At 47.0% G+C, this 23,902-nt stretch overlaps 1 protein-coding gene across 1 annotated transcript in view; it reads right to left on the bottom strand.

The window, feature by feature from the left end:
* Positions 1–23,902, bottom strand: part of LOC134219580 (tetratricopeptide repeat protein 39C-like) — a 187,651-nt gene that overhangs the window by 8,772 nt on the left and 154,977 nt on the right. The window contains exon 6 of the mRNA XM_062698354.1: positions 2,959–3,110. Coding sequence (XP_062554338.1) covers positions 2,959–3,110 — 152 coding nt within the window. The remainder of the gene's footprint in view (positions 1–2,958; positions 3,111–23,902) is intronic.

The following is a 23,902-nucleotide window of genomic DNA, read 5'->3' as shown; positions in this document are numbered from 1 at the left end:
AATGTGGTCACTTATCGATTTCGAGCTGAATAACCATCTCTTTGATGGATGAGAAAATACAGAGCCGCCGCACGGCATACTTCGATGTTAAAATGGAAATGTCTCATTCTGCGGGTTCCCTGGGTGCCCCTCATAGGTTCCAAGCGTGGTCAATGTGGTCACTTATCGATTTAAAGCGCATAATCATCTGTTTGGTGAAAAATCATGACAAAAGAGCCGCCGCATAGCATATTTTGGTGTTAAAACGGAAATGTCCCCTTTTACGTGTTCCCCGAAGGCACCTCATAGGCTCCAAGAGTGGCCAATGTGGTCAATTATCGATTTCAAGCGCATAATCATCTATTTTGTGGAAAATCATGACGAAAGAGCCACCGCACGGCATATTTTGGTGCTGAAACGGAAATGACCTCTCCTGCGGGTTCCCCGGGGGCACTTTGCATATACCAGGAGTGGCCACTTTCGTCGGAAGCCCTCTCATGGAGCATACATTACCGTTTTAAGAGAATCTATGAAGAATTAGCGATCGAAAGGCATATATGGAGCGATTTCTATGCTCCCCTTAAATGACCGACAAGGTCCCCGTGGAAGTCGTTTCTCGATGACCATGGTCTCCAGAACCAGCATATCACCACATAGCCACAAAATTGATGAGTTTATCCTTCGAACGGTATATAAAATTTGTAATTCGGTTATAATTTGACTGTTTTATAAGCATTTACATTTCTGGGTCAATATGACCCTAACATCTTATTCGTAAGTTTTTCCTAATATCCGAAGAAGGTTAAGAGAGTTAAGCATGTATTAGATAACTAGCTAATAAAAATAGAAAAAAAAGAAAAATGTGCACAATATTTCAGGTATAACATACTCTGTTATTACAAAACCAAACACGTCACAAATTATTATTCGTATGTTATTGAAATACCTAAGCTTATTATGCCTAAAGTATTTTGCATATTTATTTTTGGTATTATTGTTTTGGTATTTAACCTCTAAGGGTAAAATCAGCAGTGATTCAAATCGTTCGGGGCTGTCAGTTTGAATATGATTCTGAAACATTCATTTTCCCAGCACCTGTTCTAGATTCATTTTTTTACCAGTCAAATGTCAAAAAAATAAAACTGGTATAACGCTCCGTTCTATTTTCTGCAGATTTGAACCACGATTGAATCACGAGATTCAAATATTTTCCAGTTGTTTTGGTGTATGAATGCGTCATTTTATCTACGGATCAATCCACTTTGCAATTACGGCGCCTTTCTTGGCGCCAACATGATGATTTCATTTAATTGAAAATTTAAAAAACATGAATAGATCACTGCTGGAGAAACCAGCGAGTTTGTTCTATTTGGCTTCAGATTCAAACTAGAATAGTGGTCGAAAATTTGGAATGAAACTGAATCACTCCTGATTTCACTCTAATGCAAGGATAGTTCATACCAATCTCTGTTATCGAGGTTGGCACTCCTGCTCGGGTTGCACCACTTGTATAATGCTGCTATAAAGGATCCCCCAAACCTAAGCGATTTCATCGCCGCGATGGCGACAACTAGTCGCCACGATTCTATCGTTGGGTCGCTGCAGGCAATGTTCCATTGACGCTTCCATACCAACGGCGACAGAATCGCAGTCGCCATGCGATAGAATCGCGTCGCGCTTGTCGTGTCGCGTGTGTTTGGGGGAACCTTAATGCAGGCACTTTATACCCAGCATGAGCTTACCGCCAGAAATTTGTACGGCGAAGTTAGGGAGTTAGGGAACGTCCATAAATTACGTAACGCTTAGAGGGGGAGGGGGGAGCACGACGACCCAAAAATACCCAATTTTTGCGTTACGTAATTAAAGGATCTTCCCTTATGCAGCAAGGTGTCTGTCACTACGTTTTCTAAAGACTTTTTCGATTGAGGTGTTTAATTTTTTTCAATTCGAGAAATTCAACCTAAAATTCCTTTAGCCATACAAATTTCAGAAAGTTATCTCCTACTATACCGCTGTAAGCACGCTCAAAGTGGGTGATTCATTTACCATCTGTCTCCATTTGTGTCAAATTGATGATATACGCATTTTGAGCGTGCTTACAGCGAAAAATTTGGACTTAACTTTCTGAAAACAGTATGGCGAAAGGCATCTAAGGTTAGATTTTTCGAAAAAAAATGCCTTTATCAAGAAATATTTGGCAGTCATTGTAGCGAACACCTTGCTACATAACTGATAGCAAAAAGTTTATTGTAAAAAGTTTCTACTTCCGAGAATTCTCGCTGTCTTTCGCCAAACAAATGTCTAGCGGATAACCCATACCAGCAGTGATTGGTTTTCTATCCGCCGCTGCCAGCATCCAGGCGCTATGCTCCAACAGCTAACATAAGGTAACCGTCAGAAATTGGTATGGCGAAAGTCATCTAATGCGGGTTACCTCGAAAGTAGGATTTTTTTTCAAAAAACCATTTGATACCAGTTATGCAGTCTACTACTACTTGTACCAAAATTTTTTGGGTAAAAGTGTTTTATGTCGATATATTCAACCTTAGATACCTTTCGCCATACTGATTTGAAAAAAAGTTAACTCCTAGTGTGCCGCTGTAAACACGCCAAAAGCAAGTAATTAATGAATCACCTGCTTTGAGCGTGCTTACAGCGGCACACTAGGAGTTAACTTTCTGAAATCAGTATGGCGAAAGGCATCTAAGGTTCGATTTCTCAAAATAAAGCACTTTTATCAAAAAAATATTTGGTGGGCATGGTAGCGGACACCTTCCTACATAATCGGTACCAAATAGTTTTTCATGAAAAGTTTCTTATTTTGAGAAAACCCGCGTTAGATGACTTTCGCCATACAAATTTCTGGCGGTTAACTCTTGCTGGCTATTTTGCGCATATACTATAGCGCCTGGATGTGACAGCGGCGGGTAGAAAATCAGCCACTGCCAATAATTCATTCATTGGAAACGATTAACCTACCGTAAATCCTTGAAGTTAGTCATAGCCATTCCGTAATTCAGTTGGATTAGGCGGCACCAGCCGATTTCGTGTAAGCATAACAGCTTAATTTCTCGCTGAACGGAAGAACGATAAGCAAATTCATACTCCTGAATTGCTTCTGTTATATTGCACTGTAACAAAAAAAAGATTTTATTACTTTTTTTCATACTTCCCCGGTTAATACTCGTGTATCTTTACTGAGCAGCTCAATTTTTAAAATGTTTAGAAATTTCAACTTCCATATGTCCATCAGCTTTTTACTTTTCTTGTACAATGAAGCACACCAAAATGGAACTTTTTATAGAAGTCTCGGAGACCCATGATTTTATATATTAATCGAATCAGCTACCTGCGTGTGTGTGTTTTTTTTTTCTTCCTAAACAATTGAGGGGGAATCTGCTCAACAGACATCCTGGGTTGACCAGGAAGTGCGGGGTTAGGGATCACCGAGGGAGGCAGGACTACATCCCCGACCCGCTAAACCGTTTCCATTGCCGCCAAGCCCATAGTCTCTTCGGTACAACCAGAAAGTAATGCTTCAAAGGGGGGCCAGTGCACAACGCACCCTCGAGGTTGGCTGCGTGTCCTTGCAGCACCGAACATCGTAACTCACTTTTTTAGAAGAACACCATGGTATCGTGCCAGCGCGTTGCCGGCTTTCCAGGTGGCCTTACCACGCCCTATGTCCTCGGAAGGTGGGAAGGGTCGACTTCGCGCCTGCTTCCCTCTGCACGACTGGTATCAAGAATGATGATGCCGCGTGCACCCCAAATTGACCTTTCTGCGATAGGGCCTATTCGTCAGCACACAGAGGGACTTGCCGACGCGAGGCCTACGCCTGTCCCAGCCTTGACGAGGACCCCTTTCCGTTCTCGGGCTCGGAACCCGCCCGGTTGACCGACGCCGCGAAAGCGACGATACCATGTTGTTCTTCGCACGGCCACTTGTTCGATAAAAGGATCGAGTTCGACCACAGAGCATGACCACCGGTATGACCCAAGAAGCCGACTCCGCGCCACCTTCTGTGTAGCTCCGAGACGATTTGGGCGATAGCCGATAAAACGGCGTTCCAGCCAACTTCATTTTTACACATCCTCCGAACTAGGTTTTCCGGGGTAGTGTCCAGACCACATGTGGCAAGCATGTGGTCACGCATTGCGCGAAAACGTGAGCTCACGAACAACACGTGTTCCGCCGTTTCCTCTAAACCTGCGCACACCAAACACTCGGGCGAGGCCGAGCAAGCCAGCTGCGTTACCTGCACTTTGATTTTGCAGCTTTGCTGGAACAAATCAAACAATTGGGTGGGTTCGTGCAGCATTGTGCCTTATGTCCCTCCAATCCGCAGCGTCGGCAAAGATTGCTTCTGTCAGGGCCTTTCCAGTCCCATTGCTTGTGCCCCGGTTCCAGGCACTTGAAGCAAACTTCGGGTTGCTCGTACATGCGCACAGGGCATACCGACCATCCCACCTTGACGCTCCCTAACTTGACTACCTTGGAGGCGTCCGCTGCAGATAGCCGAACCAATGCTACCTGTATCCCTGCCGGACCTTTCCGTAGCCGAACGGCTGCGGTGGGCGTCTCCACTTCACACTGTCTCCGCAGTGCCGTGACGAGCTCTTCGACTTCAGTGATCTCGTCCAGGTCTTTATCCGTTAGATTCACCTCCGTCGTGAGTGCCCTCACCTTGACCGTCTCGCCTAGGACCTCCTCCGCCAACTTCTTGTAGGCGGCGCCTTTTGCGAGACGCCCCGCTTCAGCTCGAGTATCATCTCGCCCATCCGGGTACGTCTTATTCGACGTACGTCGGCGCCGAGTTCACCGAGCTTGACGTCACTCCTCATCGCCCTCAAAACATCCGAGTACTTAGCCTCGTCCGCCGTGATGACCAGGGCATCGCCCCTGGAGCGATTGGCGCCTACTCTAGACTTCTTGCTACTCTCATTCGCCTGGGCCTTCTTTTCGGCCCTTGACGTCTTCGGTTTCCTCTTGTTCTTGACCAGAGTCCAAGAGGCGTCATCCCCCTCTATTTCCCTGGTCTGGTGCGGCTGAGAACTTTCAGCCTGCCGTAACCCCTTACCACCGTCTTTCCTGAGTGGACGGACCTTTCCAGGTCCTTCCTCCCCCGGTTTAGGAGGTACCTGACCGGGGTTCAGCTTCCCAGCCCCACTACCCTTGTTCGGGGTAGTAACCCTCCGCGTTTTGGAGCGGCCCCCAAGGAGCTCATCCCCTGGAGGCTGTCTCCCCCGTTTTTGTGTCTGCTCCGTTGGAGCAGTCCCCCCGACGTACCCGCAAATACTTGAGCCTCAGTCTGGGTAGACTTTGGCACCACCGTCTTCGCTGGCACGCCTTCGGTCGATTCCCCGAGTCCTTGCCCGAGTCCGCGAATCCTTGGGCCTCAGTCTGGGTAGACCTCGACTCCACCGATTTCACGGGTTTGCACTTGGCCGTCCCGACCGCCCTCTCCAGCTTGGCGTCCAGCATCGACTTTCGAAGTTTCTGCAAGCTCCTCTTGAGGTCCTTGCTGATATTATGCTTCGATGACGCAAAGTCGATGATGGCGTCCAGCTGTTCCGTCGCCACATCGAAGGCCGAAAGCCTGTGTGTGTGTTTTTTTTCCTGTGTTGTCCAGGAAGTGCGGTGTTAGGGGACCTCCAACAGCAAACGAGGGAGGCAGGACTGCATCCCCGACCCGCTAAACCGCCTCCATTGCCGAAAAGCCCATCGTCCCTTCGGTACAACCAGAAAGTAATGCTTCAAAGGGGGGCCAGTGCATAACGCACCCTCGAGGTTAGCTGCGTGTCCTTGCAGCATCGAACATCGTGACTCGCTTTTTTAGAAGAACACCATGGTATCGTGCCAGCGCATTGCCGGCTTTCCAGGTGGCCTTACCACGCCCTATGTCCTCGGAAGGTGGGCAGGGTCGACTTCGCGCCTGCTTCCCTCTGCACGACTGGTATCAAGAATGATGATGCCGCGTGCACCCCAAAATGACCTCTCTGCGATAGGGCCTATTCGCCAGCACACAGAGGGACTTGCCGACGCGGTGCCTACGCCTGCCCCAGCCTTGACGAGGACCCCTTTCCGTCCTCGGGCTCGGAACCCGCCCGGTTGACCGACGCCGCGAAAGCGACGATATCATGTTGTTCTTCGCGCAACCACTTGTTCGATAAAAGGATCGAGTTCGACCACAGGGCACCGGTATAACCAATGAAGCCGACTCCGAACCCTTGGACCACGCACGCTGCCATTTGACCATTGAGGCCAACCTGACAGTCCTACGGATGCCTCTCGTGCCGCGCATTTCGAAGCACTCTATGCCTTCACCGAAAACGATGTCAATAGGCATCATACCGGTGTTGACGCAAGGTGCATCGTGCGACACGGTACGGCACGCGCTCGCAACTCTTAGGCACATGACCCTATACGTACTTTCTAACTTCGTTCTGTAGCAGTTAATACGCAGGGCCGTGCCCAAGCTGGCCCCCCATACCTCAGTATGGACAGAGCGACGCTAGCCAGAAGCTTGCGCTTGCTGGCATAAACCGCATTGGACATCATCCGAGACAATGCCACTATTGCTGTGGAGGCACGCTTGCAGGCGTAATTGACGTGGCTACCAAAGGTGAGCTTATCGTCGAACATTATCCCCAAGAGTTTGATGGAGCGTTCAGAGGTGACCGCGCAGTTGCCTGCCCTTATCACCGCTTGTTGCTCCGACTTTCGGTTGTTAACAACAACCACCTCAGTCTTGTGGTGAGCCAGTTCTAACTTCCTGGAACTCATCCACTCCTCCACAATTGCGATCGAGTGGGCTGCAGTCAACTCCACCTCTTCGATCGATTCGCCGTAGACCTCCCACGTAATATCGTCAGCGAAGCCGACGATTACCACGCCCACCGGGAACTTCAACCTCAAGACACCGTCGTCCATGACGTTCCATAACACCGGACCCAGTATGGAACCTTGCGGAACCCCTGAGGTTATTATTGGGATTTCGATTCCAATGGAATTAAAATGCATCAAGTAGTTTAATTAACGAAACTTGTAAAAAATTTATTAGAATATGAAAAACAGTGTTTACACAGCGAGAGCACATTTGAATTTGAATGACGCCTTTTTTTTGCGCGAAGGCGCGAACGCTTTCTTGATGAGGTTTCCTGTGCTGCCACTGCTGATGTGCTTGCAGGGATGCACATGCAAACCACACATATAAAGGGGTGGCACAACTGTTGCAACTCCAACACTCCTCCTCAACCTTTGCTGCCACCACTTGTAGACAATCCCATCATCTCAGAGAACTTCCTCTGCTGAACCGTACCAAGAGGCTTAGTCAAAATATCTGCAGCCATATCTTCAGTCGGACAATACTTCAACTCAAGCACTCCACCTTGACATAACTCTCGAACATAATTCTCCCGGGTCTCAATATGCTTAGATCGTCGGCTCACACGTTCAGACCTGGCAAATGTTATACAACTCTGGTTGTCCTCCATCACCGTTACAGGTCCTTCAGTTGCTTCATCAAAATCATCCAGTAGCTTCTGTAGCCATACCAATTCCTGGCTTGCTTCACTTAGTGCCACGTACTCCGACTCCATCGAAGATAGTGTGACACTCGACTGCTTTCTGCTACACCACGACACTGCACCGCCAGCATACAGGTACACAAAACCGGTGGTTGACTTCCTGGAACGAATGTCACCAGCCCAATCCGCATCAGAAAATCCGACCAGGTCACCACCAGCTTTGCTATACTGCAACCGCCAATCCTTTGTCGCTTTTAGGTAACGAACGACTCGCTTCGCTGCTACCCAATCCGCCTCGGTTGGCGCACTCACCTTTCGCCCAAGTATCGATGCACTCACAGCTACATCCGGACGTGCACAGACTGCTACATACAACAGTGCACCGACGATACTTCGAAACTTATTTTGATCCAACAAAGCACTACTTTTATCTTCCTCCTTCACGTATCCCGTTTCCATGGGAGTTTTCGCCCCTTTTGCTTCGCGAAGTCCGAACTTTTCAACCACTCGATCAATATATCCTTCTAACGACACATTATACCCACATGCTTCTTTACGAATTTCCATGCCGAGAAAATAACTTAAGTCGCCCAGATCGGTCATATCGAAATGCTTCTTAAGCTGTTCATATACTATGCCAATTTGCTTTTCGTCCACACAACCGACAAGAATGTCATCCACATACACAAGTAGATACACATACTGCCCATTAACTTTCTTCGTGTATAAACAGTTGTCTGCCTTGCTCTGCCTGAATCCCAAGGAATTCCAAACCGCATCCAGTCGCTTGTTCCAGCATCTTGCTGACTGCTTCAATCCGTAAATACTCCTCCTCAAGCGACACACCAAGTTACGTTTGCCTTTATTCACATATCCGGGCGGCTGCACCATGTATAACTCCTCATCAAGGTGGCCATGTAAGTAGGCGGTTTTGACATCAAAATGTTTCAACACCATTCCCATTTTGGTTGCCAGCGCCAAGAGAAGTCGAAACGTCGTGTGTGTAGTGACCGGAGCAAATACCTCGTCGTAGTCTTCTCCGAACTTCTGGGAGAAACCTTGCGCTACCAAACGGGCTTTGCGTTTCGTCACCTGACCATTTGCGTTTCGTTTTAGCTTGAAGACCCAACGGCAACCAACAGGCTTTCGTCCATCAGGTAGGTTTACCAATTCCCACGTTTCGTTTTCGGAGTGCGATTTCAGCTCGTCTTCCATCGCTGCTATCCACTCTTGCTTCCGCCCACAAGCCAATGCTTCCCTCAGATTCTTAGGCTCCACTTCATCTTCCGAAACAGTTTCAGCTGCCATGATTTCCTCAATCAGCCTATTAGGTGGAATACCTTTCGTTGAACGACGAGAGTGCCGAGCGATTTCGTCCAGTGGAAATCCGGGAAAAAAGTTTTCACCATCCGAAGCACTACCATAAAACGTATCATCCAAATCTTCTTCAGACATTACACTGATTTCTTCCGATAGCTCACCTATTTCTTCTTCCAGGGTCTGTTCACTCGATGGCAGCGACAAAGGCACATCAAAAACTCCTCCTGAAGCTACAGGCTCGGTACGAACGACTTCCTTTACACTACACAGTTCAAGAAATTTGGCATCTCTACTGATGGTGATATGGCCTGTCTGCACATTCAAGAAGCGATATGCTTTTCGCCCTTCCGCATAACCAACGAACACTAGTTTCATGGACTTCACATCGAGTGCCTTTCGATTTTCTTTCGGAATATGTACATACGCCTCACTACCAAAAATCTTCAAGTGATTGTATGATGGCTTCTTCTTAAACCACAACTCATACGGCGTACAAACTATTGATGACGACGGACACCGATTTTGCAAATAGTTTGCAGTATTGATCGCCTCACCCCAAAACTTCTTCGCCAAACCCGATTCTGCCAACATGCAACGCATCATTTCCTTCAGATGACGGTTTTTCCGTTCAGCTACACCGTTCTGTTGCGGCGAATATGGGGCCGACATCTCTTGACCAATCCCATTGTCCGCGAAAAACTTCCTCAAGGAGCTACCGCAATACTCGCCACCTCCATCGGAACGAATGCTCTTCGGGAAACGACCAAATTGATTCTTCATCATATTACAGTAGTCGCGGATTTTCTCTTCTGCATCCGATTTGCGCTGAAGCAAATATAGCACAGAATAGCGACTGTAATCGTCTACCAACACTATATAGTAGCGATTCCCTCGCGGTGTTTGAATCTCCATCGGACCGCCTAAATCGCTATGCACAAGTTCACCAACTTCACTAGCTCGGCTCTTCGATGCCTTCGGAAACGAGTCTCGACTCATCTTACCCTCGCAACATGGTCCGCACACTGATTTCACGTTACAAGCAGTGATTTCCAAACCGTGACCAAGTTTCTCACGCACTATTTTCGACACAGCTTGCGAATCACGATGCCCCAGACGACGGTGCCACAGGTGCTCACATTTGTCACTGTGCTTTGCTTCGGTCAAAAGCACTTTATCCGAAATTGCGTTAAATGGTACAAGCCATTCTTCCGTTGGCCGACCAGCACCACCTCGTTGCCCTTGAACACTTTGCAACCGGATTTCTCGAACAAAACAGTGAGACCCAAGTCAGCAATCTTACCAACAGAGAGCAAGTTGCTAGCAAGCGATGGAACATGAAAAACGTTCCCGAGATTCACTTTCACTAGCGCACCATCAGAATTCACACAGGAGATCTTTCCAGAACCAGCACCGGTCGATTTGATGGTTTTCCCATCCGCCAAGCAAATAAACCCTCCATGGGATCTGTCAAGCTCTTCCAGAAAAGACAAGTCATTCGTCATGTGTGAGGTAGCACCTGAGTCAAGGTACCAAATACCTGTTTCACCTGGCTTTCCAGCAGCCAAACACATTTCGAACTGCTTACCGCGTTCGGTAGCCACATTTGCCTTTTCTTTTTCACGGCGATCCGATGCAAGTTTGCGACAATCACGACGAAAATGCCCTTCCTTCTTACAATAGTGGCACACTTTATCTTTCACTGCTCTCGGCTTCGCACTAGATGGCTTACTATGCCCAGCCGGTGCCGTAACGAACACTTTTTCTTCTTCGGGATTCTTCTCCATTCGACGACGACCTTCATCCAGTAGCTTCCCTTTAACGAAATCGACGGTGAGATCGTCATCTGGCCGACTCTCAAGAGCCATGATCAGGCCATCATATGACGCAGGCAGACTTGACAACATCAAAGCCACAAACCAGTGATCTTTGACATCCTCCCCCAAGGCAGACAAGCGAAGTCGTAACGCCGTCATCTGCTTGAGGTGCTCAGTCATGTTCCCACCTTCCGGCATCCGGATGGACACCAGTTGCCGCACCACATGAATCTTGCTGGAAAGAGACGCTCGTTCGTGGTAATCTTTCAAAGCATCCCACATTTCCTTCGCCGTTGTCTTCTGCATCACGTGAATCAGCTGCGAATCTTCCAGTGCCAATCCCACCAATGCCTGCGCCTTCTCGTCTTTCGAGGTCCAGGCCGCATCAGCACCTTCAGGCTTCGGATCGTTCACCACACTTAGCACTTTTTCACGCGTTAACAAAAGCCGCATCTTGAACTTCCAGATTGCATAATTCTGGTCGTTCAGCTTTTCAACCAAAACCTTCGTGTCAGCCATTTTTCTTCTTAGCCACGCACAACTATACAGTCCTTGGTTAAATTCAAAAAACGAATCGCGACGGAAAAAAAAATAATCGAATTAAACTACTGCACTTCTACGCAACTGGGCCAATAACCTATTGGGATTTCGATTCCAATGGAATTAAAATGCATCAAGTAGTTTAATTAACGAAACTTGTAAAAAATTTATTAGAATATGAAAAACAGTGTTTACACAGCGAGAGCACATTTGAATTTGAATGACGCCTTTTTGCGCGAAGGCGCGAACGCTTTCCTGCTGACGTTTCCTGTGTTGCCACTGCTGATGTGCTTGCAGGGATGCACATGCAAACCACACATATAAAGGGGTGGCACAACTGTTGCAACTCCAACAGTTATGTCAACGCACTTCCGACCCGCCTCCGTGTCGTATACCAGTACTCGATTCTGGAAGTAGCTTCTGAAAATCTTGTACAGGTACTCGGGAATTCCAAGACGCAGGAGCGCATCTGCAATAGCTGCCCAACTGGCACTATTGAAAGCATTCCTCATGTCAAGAGTCACTACTGCACAATAGCGAACTCCCCTCCTCTTACTTTGGATAGCTATCTCCGCGGATTTGGTAACCGACAAGATAGCGTCTACGGTCGACTACCCTTTCGGAAGTCAAAATGGTTACTCGATAGACCATCCGCACCCTCCGTGCGTATCAACAACCTGTTGAGAATGATCTTCTCGAGCACCTTCCCCGCCGTATGAAGCAAGCTTATTAGTCTATATGCCGACGGATCGGTGGTTTTCCCGCCTTTGGCAATAGGACCAAGCTCTGCCTTTTCCATGCTTCAGGGAAGACTCCCTTGTACAGGCATCTCTGCATGACAGATCTGAACATCTCGGGAGCCTCAGCAATGGCCGCTTTGATGGCCAGGTTCGGAATACCATCCGGTCCTGGCGCCTTACCTACACTAAGGGACTGTGCAATCCCCGCAAGTTCCGCCACAGCTACTCTTCCCTCGTCGGCCACCCTGGCCCCTGGCAGCTCCACTAAGGGAGGCCAGGGACTTGGGTTGTGACGTGGGAAGAGCCCCGCTATGATCCTCTCCAGCATCTCTGGAAACCGCTCTGTAGGGGCCATCGCCCCACGTGTCTTGGCCATTACGACCCTATAGGCGTCACCCCATGGATTCGCGTTAGCACTTTGACACAGGCCCTTTAAGCAGGTTTTTTTGCTTGATCTAATCTCAGTCTTCAGAGCGGCTCTAGCAGCTACGAACGCCATCCGTCGTTCAACACACTCCTCTTCTGTGCGTGCTCGCTGCATCCGCCTCCTTGCCCGTAGGCAGGCGCGGAGCAGGTTCGCAATTGCTTGAGTCCACCAGTAAGCCGGTGGCCTCCCATTCCAAGGGTGGACTTTCCTAGGCATGGTGGCATCGCATGCACGCGAGAGTACTGTTACCAGCTGCTCGCCGCTCAGACCGAGAGTATTGTGCTCGCGGCGGAGCGCTTTCTTAAACACCTCGTCGTCGAAGTATGATGTCTTTCACATACGAGGGCTAGGCCTCGCCCCCTCTTCCGTCCGCTGAATGCTGGTCGTATAGTCGATACTGTAGCGAACCGCCAGGTGGTCGTTGTGAGTGTAGCCATCTCTACCCTCTAGTTCAAACTACTCGTTTGGCCAGGGCTCCCGAACGTAACGTCGATAATCGACTCGGCTCCGTTCCAGCTGTAGGTACTTTTGATACCAACGTTAGACAAGTCCACATCCAACATAGCCAGTGATTCCAGCAGGATCCCCGTTGATTCGTGTATCCGCTTCCCCATTCCGTCAAGCAATCTAGCATTCGACCGAACTGCTCGATCGACCATCGAGGAGGCGCATAGCAGCTGCAGAAGAAGACCCCGTTGATTTTGGCAATGACGAAGCCCTCGTGTGCCGAAGACACCAACTCTTGGACTGGGTATTTCCCCGTTGTTCATATCGCCGCCATTTTAGACCCATCGGTGACCCAATTACCGTTCCTGGCGGATACCCGGTAAGGATCTGCTATGATGGCGATATCTGTCCCCCATTCAGCAACTGTCTGACACAGCAGTTACTGGGCTGCATCACAGTGCACAATGGTCCCAGAGCCGAATCTAGCAAGACAAAAATGTTTGCGCCAAAACTATTAGTTTTAGATATATAGTGTCTTTGGGAAAAAAAATTCATATTTCTTGACGATTTTTTTCCATGTAGTGAAATTAGGGTGGTACCTATATTTCAGAAGTTCATAATATCAACTTTTTAATTTTTCGATAAAGACTTGTGTAATGTTGCACAAAGTTGTAGAGCAATTAATTTTGAGCAACTTTGCCGAAGAAACCATTTTTCTATCACTTATGGTTCACAAGTTATGAGCTTTTTAATAAATACGTTAGGGCGGTCCCTAAAAATCGGTATTTTTCACATAACTTTTATACATTCATTTCTTGCATAAACTTTGTTCCGAGCACTTTTAGGACTTTTGAAGACGCACATTTTTGTTAAAGATCTATGGATCTATCTCTTATAACAAAAAAGTTATTCGAGTTTTTGTATGAAAAACATGTTTTTTTCATATGCGTATATTTCAAAATGGAGCAAACCGATTTTCAATCTATTGGTTCTATTCGAAAGCTCGCATTTTTCTGCGTTTATGGTGGAAAAACTGAGAGAGCGTTTTTTGTTTAAAGCGTTTTATTCCATTTTGAAAAAAATATGTTTTTAATCGAAAAACGGCTATAACTTGATAAATAAACGAGGTAGGTCCATGGGTCTTCAACAAAAAGATGTGTCTTTAGAAGTTCTAAATATGGTCCATACAAAGTATCCCTCAAAAATCGATACATAAAAATATGTTTAAAAAAAACGGTTTTCGTAAGTAAATAAACGTTATATCGATCAAAGTAGGCTGAACTAGAGAGCGCATTTTCTCGGTTCACCGGTTCATTCATACTGAATGTTTACATACGCGTTGAGACTGCCATGTCTTTTGTGTGCCGTGCTAAACATCAAACAGAAAATCAGGCTACTATGCATATTAATGGTAGTAGCTTGGTTTTCTGTTGGATATGTAGCGTTAAAAGTACGTCAGTTTTGAAGTATAGGCTTTTTTACAAGCCTATCTTGTTTTGATTAGATTTTTTTCGGTATCGCCAGTGGGAGAAAGCGAAGATGACCAGTGGTTAGCTACTGAAATGTTTTTATTACTATTACGTTAAAATCAAATCTTCACATTTGGCCGCCACGTGGTGCATCCTAGCGGTGAATGCTTGGATAGCACGTGCTATTTGTACGGCGGAGAAATTTTTCACATCTATGAGAGCATTGGAAAATTATCACGAAAGTTGTAATTTTTGTTGCAAAGCACAATAACGTAAAAACAAAATCATACGCTCTGTCGACCAGCCTACTTTGATCTAACTAACGTTCATTTCCTTACGAAAACCGTTTTTTTTTAAATATATTTTTATGTATTGATTTTTGATGGGTACTTTGTATGGACCACATTTAGAACTTCTAAAGGCACATCTTTTTGTTGAAGACCCATGGACCTATCTCATTTATTTATCAAGTTATAGCCGTTTTTCGTATAAAAACATATTTTTTTTCAAAATGGAATAAAACGCTTTAAACAAAAAACGCTCTCTCAGTTTTCCACCATAAACACAGAAAAATGTGAGCTTTCGAATAGAACCAATAGATTGAAAATCGGTTTGCTCCATTCTGAAATATACGCATATGAAAAATACATGTTTTTCATACAAAGACTAGAATAACTTTTTTGTTATAAGAGATAAATCCATGGTTCTTTAACAAAAATGTGCGTCTTCAAAAGTTCTAAAAGTGCTCGGAACAAAGTTTATGCGAGAAATGAATGTATAAAAAGTTATGTGAAAAATACCGATTTTAAGGGACCGCCCTAACGTAATTATTAAAAAGCTCATAACTTGTGAACCATAAGTGATAGAAAAATGGTTTCTTCGACAAAGTTGCTCAGAATTAATTGCTCTACAACTTTGTAGAACATTGCACAAGTCTTTATCGAAAAATTAAAAAGTTGATATTATGAACTTCTGAAATATAGGTACCACCCTAATTTCACTACATGGAAAAAAATCGTCAAAAACTATGAAATTTTTTCCCCAAAGACACTATATATCTAAAACTAATAGTTTTGGCGCAAACATTTTTGTCTTGCTAGATTCAACTCTGGGACCATTGTGCAGTGGTTCAGGTTTAGCTGCGTTACCTGCGCTGTAGTAGTAAAATTCTTCTTTATTTACACATTTTTTGTTCTACAATTATTTTTAACATGTACAGTGATCGGCCGGCTTGGCCCTCCAACTTCAATTTTAATTATTATTATTATTATTACTATTATAGAGTTTTGGCACTTCCTCAGCAAGCGTGCTGGGAATTTTCACCTACCCCGGGCAATCTGAATGCCAAAGGGGATTAGGCTCTGTGGATCTCATTCGCCGGTTGACTTAAAATCCTATAATAAACGTTTGCACCGGATGTATTAGTTATGGTGGTTCAGGAATCTTCTTACGATGCTGCAAGTTCCAAGAACCACTGTCTTTTGGATGCTATGGAGGTTATGAGATAGTTCCAGCTCTCCTAAGGATCTCAGAAGAGATTTCGGGACGATTCCGGTAGCTGAGATAACAACCGGAATTATACGCACGTCCTCCAGGTGCCACATCTGCTTCAACTCCTCCGCCAAGTCGTGGTACTTCGTTATCTTGTTGGAGAATGTTGTTTGGACATTATGGTCTAGCGGTACAGCAATGTCGATGAGGGTAACCCGCTTCATCCTATTGTCGTAGACCACAATATCGGGCCGATTGGCACGAATGAGGACATCCGTTATGATCTCGCGATCCCAGTACAGCTTCACGAAACTATTTTCCAGAACCGGGACAGGCACATATTTGTAGTAGGCGACAAACTGGTTAACCAAGTTGTGCTTTAAAGCAAGCTGTTGGTGCACAATCTTGGCTACTTCGTTATGACGACCGAGATAGGCTGAATCAGCTAAGGCTGAACACCCGGACACGATATGTTCGATCGGCTCTCCTACTGAATTGCACTTCCTGCAGCGGTCCTCCACGTTTTCGTGCAATATATAGTGCCGATAGTTCTTCGTCGCAATTACCCGGTCCTGGATGGCTACCATGAATCCTTCTGTTTCCGAGAAGAGTTCACCCCGCACCAGCCACGTATTCGACGCCGCTTTGTCGATATATTCCAGCTCCAGTTGATGGGGGTGCGTCCCATGTAACTCCTTCTGCTTCCACGATGCGAACATCTCGTCGACAGATTTGATGTCGCAATTCAGCTGATAGTCCTCCTGCGCCAGATGCAGGGCACTGAATCCGTGGTCAGCTTCACACACAGCGCGATAGATTTCGTGGCGGTTCTGGCTTTCCACGAAGTATCTTCGCAACTGCTGGATCTGGGAAACACATAGTGTTTGTATATCGGTGACGCCTCTTCCTCCTACTGTACGTGGCAGGGTGACTCTCTCAATGGACGATTTTGGATGGCGCATGCGATGCTTAGTGAACGCCACTCGTACTGCTCGTTCTAACGCCTCCAAGTCAGTCTTGGTCCACTTCACCACCACGAAACTGTATGTCAACAAGGGGACAGCAAACGTGTTTATCGCCTTCACCTTGTTGCCGGCCGACAAGAGGCTCTTCAAAATACCGTTGGCACGATGCAAGAACTTTTCCTGCAGCTCTTTCTTGATCGTCGTATGGCGAATTCCTTTCAGTTGCAGGAAACCTAGGAACTTGTACGTTTCGCCTTCAACCATGTTTCGAATCTCCTCCTGTTCGTTGACGCGGAAACTGTCGGCATCCACCAGGTGACCCCGGTGTAGATGTATGGATCGACATTTATCGATACCAAACTCCATCCGGATGTCGTTGCTGAATACCATTACAAGCCGCAGAAATTGGTGCAGCTTCTCCAAAGATTCCGCAAACAGCTTCAAGTCGTCCATAAAGAAGGTGTGGGTAATGTTTGTACTCCTTTCCCCACTCTTCAAATGATAGCCATAGTTGTGTTGGTTGAGTGCTCTGCTAAGAGGGTTCATGGCAAGGCAAAACCATAGAGGACTAAAGGTATCGCCTTGGAATATGCCCCTCCTGATGCTGAGAGTCCTGGACCGTAACACCTTTTCTCCGTCAGTAATGTGTAGGGATGTGCTCCACATCCCCATAGCGTGCTGCATTAGCCTGATGACGTTACCGTCTATCTTATACAACTGCAGTACCTTAAGAAGGTACGAGTGAGGTACTGAGTCGTTTGCCTTTTTATAGTCGATATACGCCATGCTCAGGTTTCTTTGCTTGTGGGTGGCCTGCCCAACAACGACTGCATCAATGATGACCTGATCCTTGCAGCCTCGTGTGTTACGTCGACAACCTTTTTGTTCCTCGGTCATCAGGTTGTTGACGTCGCAATGGTTCTGCACCCTCCTCGCTACTACCGATGACAGCACTTTGTACATACTCGAAAGGCACGTTATTGGTCTGTACTTGGCTGGGTTCAAAGTGTTCCGATCCTTCGGCAGAAGATAAGTGACACCCCTAGTGATGAATTCTGGTAGCTGCCCGGGGTTATCTAGTACCGTGTTGAAGCATTCCGCCATCCGCCCGTGGACCGTTGAGAGTTTTTTATACCAAAAATTATGCACAAAATCGGGTCCTGGTGCAGCCCAATTCCTGGTATACCGGGTAGCCTCACGTATTTCTTAGGCGGTCACGTTGATAGCGGTCATGTCTGTAATTCCACCACAATATTGCTCTTCTTCTGCCATCCACACCCCATCGCCGTTGTGTATGACGGGGTTCTCCCATTGATTGGACCAAAACTGCGTGACTTCTCCAATCTCCGGAAGGCCCTCGCCAAAGTCGGCTTTGTCGTTTCGGATGTGGTTGTAGAACTCCCTTTCGTTGATGTTGAACATTCGATTTTGCTCCTTCCTCTTCGAACATTCTCCATAACGTCGCAGTCGTTTAGCAAGAGCACTCAACCGCTGTACATGGGTGTCGAGGATCTCAGTTATGTTCGCCTCGGTGAGATCACGGAGTTCTGTGGGTTTCACAATTTCAGCAACATTCCGAACTAGCCTGGTTGATCGATTCCCCTGCTTGTACTGTGTTAATCGACCAACCTTTGACCGCAGTGTGGCGATGCGGGTCTCCAGACGTCGCATCCACGCGGGTTTTCGTGCTTTGGGGCGTGCGCGTCCATCACTCTCACCTTGTGGGCGCGTTCGCAATCCCAACGTTCTTACAACAGCCACTGCAGCCGAATACACGATAAATTGCAGCTCCTCAAGGTTCTCCACGGTTTCCAAGTACTGTGGCAAAATATCCTGGTTAAGGATGCTTACTGTACTCGTCAACCGATAGGAGTACTGCAACTTGGGTATCCGGTGTCGGGACATGGGGTCTGTCCCACGGAACTGTGTAACTGCTGTGCCCATATGATTAGCTAGTTCGTCCTTCAATTGCTGTCGTTGCAATTCCACTGTTGATCCTGGAGCGGCGGGTGCAATCGAATCGCGACGGTTACTTGCGATTGATGCATCCAACCCAACAGAACTCCTTCTCGACGTATCGCTCGATCTTGCCTCCTCCTCCTCTCCTAATTCCCTCTGCACTTCCCGCTTGATGTACTCTACGTCTTCTGGAGTCAGCATATTATGTGACATAATAGCTCTCTGGCGTGTGTACAACTTGTTCTGGTCAAGCTGGGGTGCAAACCGAGGGAACCTCTCATTGAACATCTCCAGCATCGCCGGTCTGCCGGACATATCCGTCTCCATCCTGGTGCAAACGTAGTAGCAACGGATCACGTACTGATTCATCTCCCTTGTCCACATGATCCGTTGCCGTCGGCGGCCCGCTAACGTGAGTGATTGACGTCGATCAACCACAGCAACATCAGCAGGTGCAGCACTGCCTGTTCTTGCCTTGTTCTTGAGCGTAACTCCATATTTGGGTGTGCTTTCATTCCCGGAAGCTACGGGTTCTGTAAAGTTATTTAATTCTTTACAGTGCTAAATAGCTAGGTTCAAGCGCCAGTGCTCGCCCGAGGGTGGTTTTTCATTGGTGCTTAGGAATTGGGCCTTCAGCTCCCACCTACTTGAAATGGTGGTTTTTCATGGACGCCCAGGGTATTTCACCTGAGCTCCCACCTATAGGCGAGCTTATTATTATTATTATTATTATTATTTTTATGTTTCTACTTAATTTTTAAAATATAATGTATCATGACGGCCTTCAGGAGGCGCTAGTGTGTTTTTTTAAATTTGATAACCTAACTACTATGTACACTAATATTTACAATAAAAATTGATAACCTAGATTGGAACTAGAACGAGTGCAAGCGAACGAACGAACCCTAAACTTTTCTTTACACTCACCAAAGCGTTCATGTAAGGTTTTTATTCCGGCCTGACGGTGAACCTCGGATGTTCTTGTCCTGGGAGGGATGTTGAGGATCATCCTCAGGAATTTGTTTTGGACCCGTTGAAGTTTGAGGTGGTGGGTTTTAGCGCAGCTCTCCCAGACCGGCATGCCGTATTCGATCACAGGGTGGATGATTTGCTTGTAGACAGCAAGCTTATTTTTCAGGGACAATAACGACCGGCGGTTGATCAAAGGATACAGTAGTTTCAACAAAACGTTACACTTTGTCACCGTTTAGTCAACCTGTTGCCTGAAAATAAGCTTGCTGTCGAGGGTCAAGCCAAGGTAGTCGGCCTCATTGGCCCATTCCACAGTCGTGCCATTGAGGTTGATTTTACAGTCCCCAGGTGGAACAAGTTTAGAGGATTTGGAGTGGGGGAAAATGATGACCTGGGTCTTCGCCGCGTTGATACAGATCTTCCAGCTGGTGAGGTACTCTGTCAGGGCATCCAGGCCTCGTTGGAGTTTTGCCACTAGCGCTCTGATCACTCTACCGTTGTAGACGATGGATGTGTCATCTGCGAACAGAGACAGAATGCCGCCTCCTGGAGGTTCTGGCATGTCGGAGGTGAACAGATTGAAAGGCAGGGGCCCGAGGATACTGCCCTGGGGGACGCCTGCGACAATGTTGTGCGCATTGGAACTCGCTCCGCTGATTGAGAACCGGAATGTCCTTGCCGACAGGTAATTGTTGATGATTTTCACCAGGTAGCTGGGAAGATTGTACCGTTGTAGTTTTTACACCAGGCCATCATGCCATACATTGTCAAATGCCTTCTCGACATCGAGTAAGGCCATGGCGGATGTTTTCGAGACAAACTTGTTCCGTCTGAGGACGTTGGTAACTCGGGTCAGTTGGTGTACAGTTGGTGTTCCTCGAGCAAGATGTTGAGATTTTCGGCAGACTCAAGTAACCGATGATGAATAGCTTTTTCGAATAGCTTGGATAACCCTGAGAGAAGGCTGATGGGTCGATAACTTTTGGGGGAGGAAGGATCCTTCGCAGGCTTCCGGATGGGGATGACTTTCGCTGACTTCCAGGACGATGGGAAGTAGCTGAGCCGGAGACACTGATTAAAGATCATCGAGAGGTGCTCAAAGAACGGAGCACTCATGTGTTTGAGCTCGAGATTCAGGATGCTGTCGAAGCCTGGGACCTTCATGTTCTTCGACGATTTGATATAGGCCGTCAATTCGTCAGCTGAGATCTCCAACTCCTCCGAGAAGTCGTTGGGAATTAAATGGATGTTGTTAGCATGCTCGTTGACGGCTGCTTCGTGTGGAGTGACGATGTTCTGCCCAAGATTGTGTGAGCTGACGAAGTGACGACCTATTTCAGCGACCTTCTCTGCAGGAGTTATCAAGCGATCCTTAGAGCCATTATTGTCCAGCGGGATCAAAGGTGGAATGGGCCGAGGCTTGGATTTTAGAATTTTGGTCTTTTTTGCCTTGATAATTGTGATTGTGCCGACCGAAGTGGTGATTTCGGCACCGATGGCCTCGATGACACTGAGCTGGAAGCTTGGAAGCAGACGACAGTTGTTGTAGCGAAGAGCGATGGCCACACCACCTCCCCTGGTCGGCCGGTCGAATCGCACGATGCGGAAGTCCGGGATGTTGATGTTCACCTCCGGTTTTAGGTGCGTTTCGGTGATGAACGCCACGTCTATTTCCTTCTCCTCAAGGAAATCCTTCAGCTCAATTATTTTGCTCTTGAGCGAGCAAGCTTTCCAGTTGACCAGGCCCACCCTAGCAGCCATTTTCGATGCTGAACATGTCAGGAGTGAAGACCTGGTCGAAGCGGGTTTTGCAGCCGCGCAGCCGAGTGGCGAGCTGCGCGAAGATCGGCATCAGTTGCTCCGGAGTGTACAGCGGAGCAGATTCTTCCGGTGGGACGGCTTCGTTCTCCGACTGCCGATGGAACCCAGGAGGAGGGAGCGTGGGCCATTCGCTGGTGGATGGTGCCGACGATGTTAGAGCTTGGACCGATGCAGCTGCCGCTGCCAGTCGCTTGTGCGGCTGTAGCGGTGGGAGTATTGGAATTACACGACGGGGAGCCGGGATGGCTGGAAAGTTCACCTCGTTGATTACAGGAACACGGTTCTTCTTCGGCATGGTCCTGGTGGAAGCCTTCTTCCGGATTTCCAGGAACTCGGCTCGCTTTGGGCAGCCCTTTGTGGTGGCCCGATGTTTGTCGCCACAGTTGGCGCACTTGGGATCGGCCACCTCCATTTTGTCGCACTCATCAGTCAGATGGGGTTCGCCACACTTGTTGCAGCGCGGCTTCATGCGGCAGTTCCTGGTGCCGTGCCCGAAATTGAAGCAGTTGGTGCACTGCGTGACGTCGCGGTGCACTGGCCGATATCGCCCCCAGTCAACGACGGTGTAATTTATAACGCCGACCAGCTTCAGATCCTTCCACGTAGTGGAGCCGTGCTCCAGGTGGACCAGGTAAAGCTGGTCGCGATATCTCCTCGTCTTGTCGTGACGAGCGATCTTGTGCACGGCCACCGGTTTCAATCCGCAACTTTCGAGCTCAGCTTTTAACTCCTCTTCCTTCATGTCGTGGAGTCCTCGCAGCAAAGCTTTTAGCGGCTTCGTGCCGGAGTGGTCATGAGTGTAGTACTCATACTTGTGGACCTCGAGGAACTCCACGACGGATTGATGATGGTCCTTGTTTGCCGGCATCACTTTCACGCCCTCGCTGCAGAGCCGAAAAGTACATTTCAGCCCTTTAGCGATCAGCTGGCGAATTTTGGGCGCAAATCCGGTGGATCGCCCTTGACAAACACGGGCGGGCACTTCTCCTTCCGCTCCGGTTGCACCTGCGGCAGCTGCGATTGCTGCTTCTTCCTCTTTTCGGCGGATTGCCGGCGTCATCAAGTGGCAACGGAGAGAACACGTTGCTCTGCAAAAGCTGCTTGGAGGGGTTACCCGCGCCTTCAAGAGCAGTGCGCTTAGGCACTTTTCCAGCGACCGAATCGGCCACCGAGTCTCCCATGACGGGTCCGGGAGAAAATAACGCCAACGCGACAAGCGAAAACGTAAACAGCGAACGAACGAGAAAAAACACTTCGAAAAAATGCGCGAGCAAAAAACACGTCCGTACGTGTTGCTGTCTCAAACTGGAATGAACCTGCGCTGTGATTTTGCAGCACGCTTAATCGTCGGGCACATCGAACCCCCCATGGGGCGCTTCCCGACTAGAAGGTCATATCAAAATTATATCAACCTATGTTATTATGTTATACTAAATTTTTATAACAAAAATTGTTAGAAACATGGTGCAGGATGTTGTTAAAATATCTAAAATTCTATCAAAAATTACACTACTGGAAACAAAAAACTATCATATTTTGTTACAATTTTATCAAAAAATAACATATTTTGTTAGAAATTTATAACAGAATCAGATATAAAATATATTGTTTCTGCGCACTTGCAATTTTTATCGTTCATGATAGGTCTCCAGATTGTTATCAACAATCAGAAATTTTTGTTTTTTTCTAAGCAAGAATATTTTTCGAGAACATGAAACTAACAACATTACAAATAAGACAACCCTTTTCAAATAATATCTGCGTTGTGATATCTATAGCTGGAAGACTTAACTACATCTATTTTAAATGCCTACTGTTGGGCAATTCGGTGTTAAGCATTTTGACGTAAACTACGTCTAAGGAGAAGACTCAGATACAGGGTGTAAAACCGAAATTTCCAAATTCGAGACCGTCACGAAATTAGGATAGATTTCAAACGCTGATAGCGTCTTTATCTTTCGATGGATTTTTAATCACTAACTCTGCAGAAGTCAAATGATGGATTGAATCTAATGAATTTTTGCGTTACTGCTGCCGATTTAACGGAACAATCTCATGAATTTACTCTCCGTCAAACCAAATTCCTCCAATGAAAAATTTAATGCCCTGAAAAGGACAGATTTCAGATCATGCGGATTCCTAAACACCAGCACAACAGCAACCATTCGTTAGTCAGAATATCACAAGAGTATTTCACTTAAATGCATATGCTGGCTCTATGATTTTACCGCTAAACTGCAACATATTGCCATCGTTGGATTTTATGTTTTGAATATTGCTCGAAACCAGTGTTGTCTCAAAAGTAATCAAAAAAATAATTTTGTAATATTCATGAATGATGAGACTTGCTAGGTTCTTCATTTCACCAAACGGTTTTACGTAGTTTACGTCGGGCGGTCGTGTCTTGTACACAACCCTTATGATTTTTA

The sequence above is a fragment of the Armigeres subalbatus genome, chromosome 3 (genome assembly GCF_024139115.2).
Source record: "Armigeres subalbatus isolate Guangzhou_Male chromosome 3, GZ_Asu_2, whole genome shotgun sequence".
NCBI classification, from domain to species: Eukaryota; Metazoa; Arthropoda; class Insecta; order Diptera; family Culicidae; genus Armigeres; species Armigeres subalbatus.
Note: the sequence above shows the minus strand (reverse complement) of the source record. Positions and strands in the feature narration are given on the sequence as shown.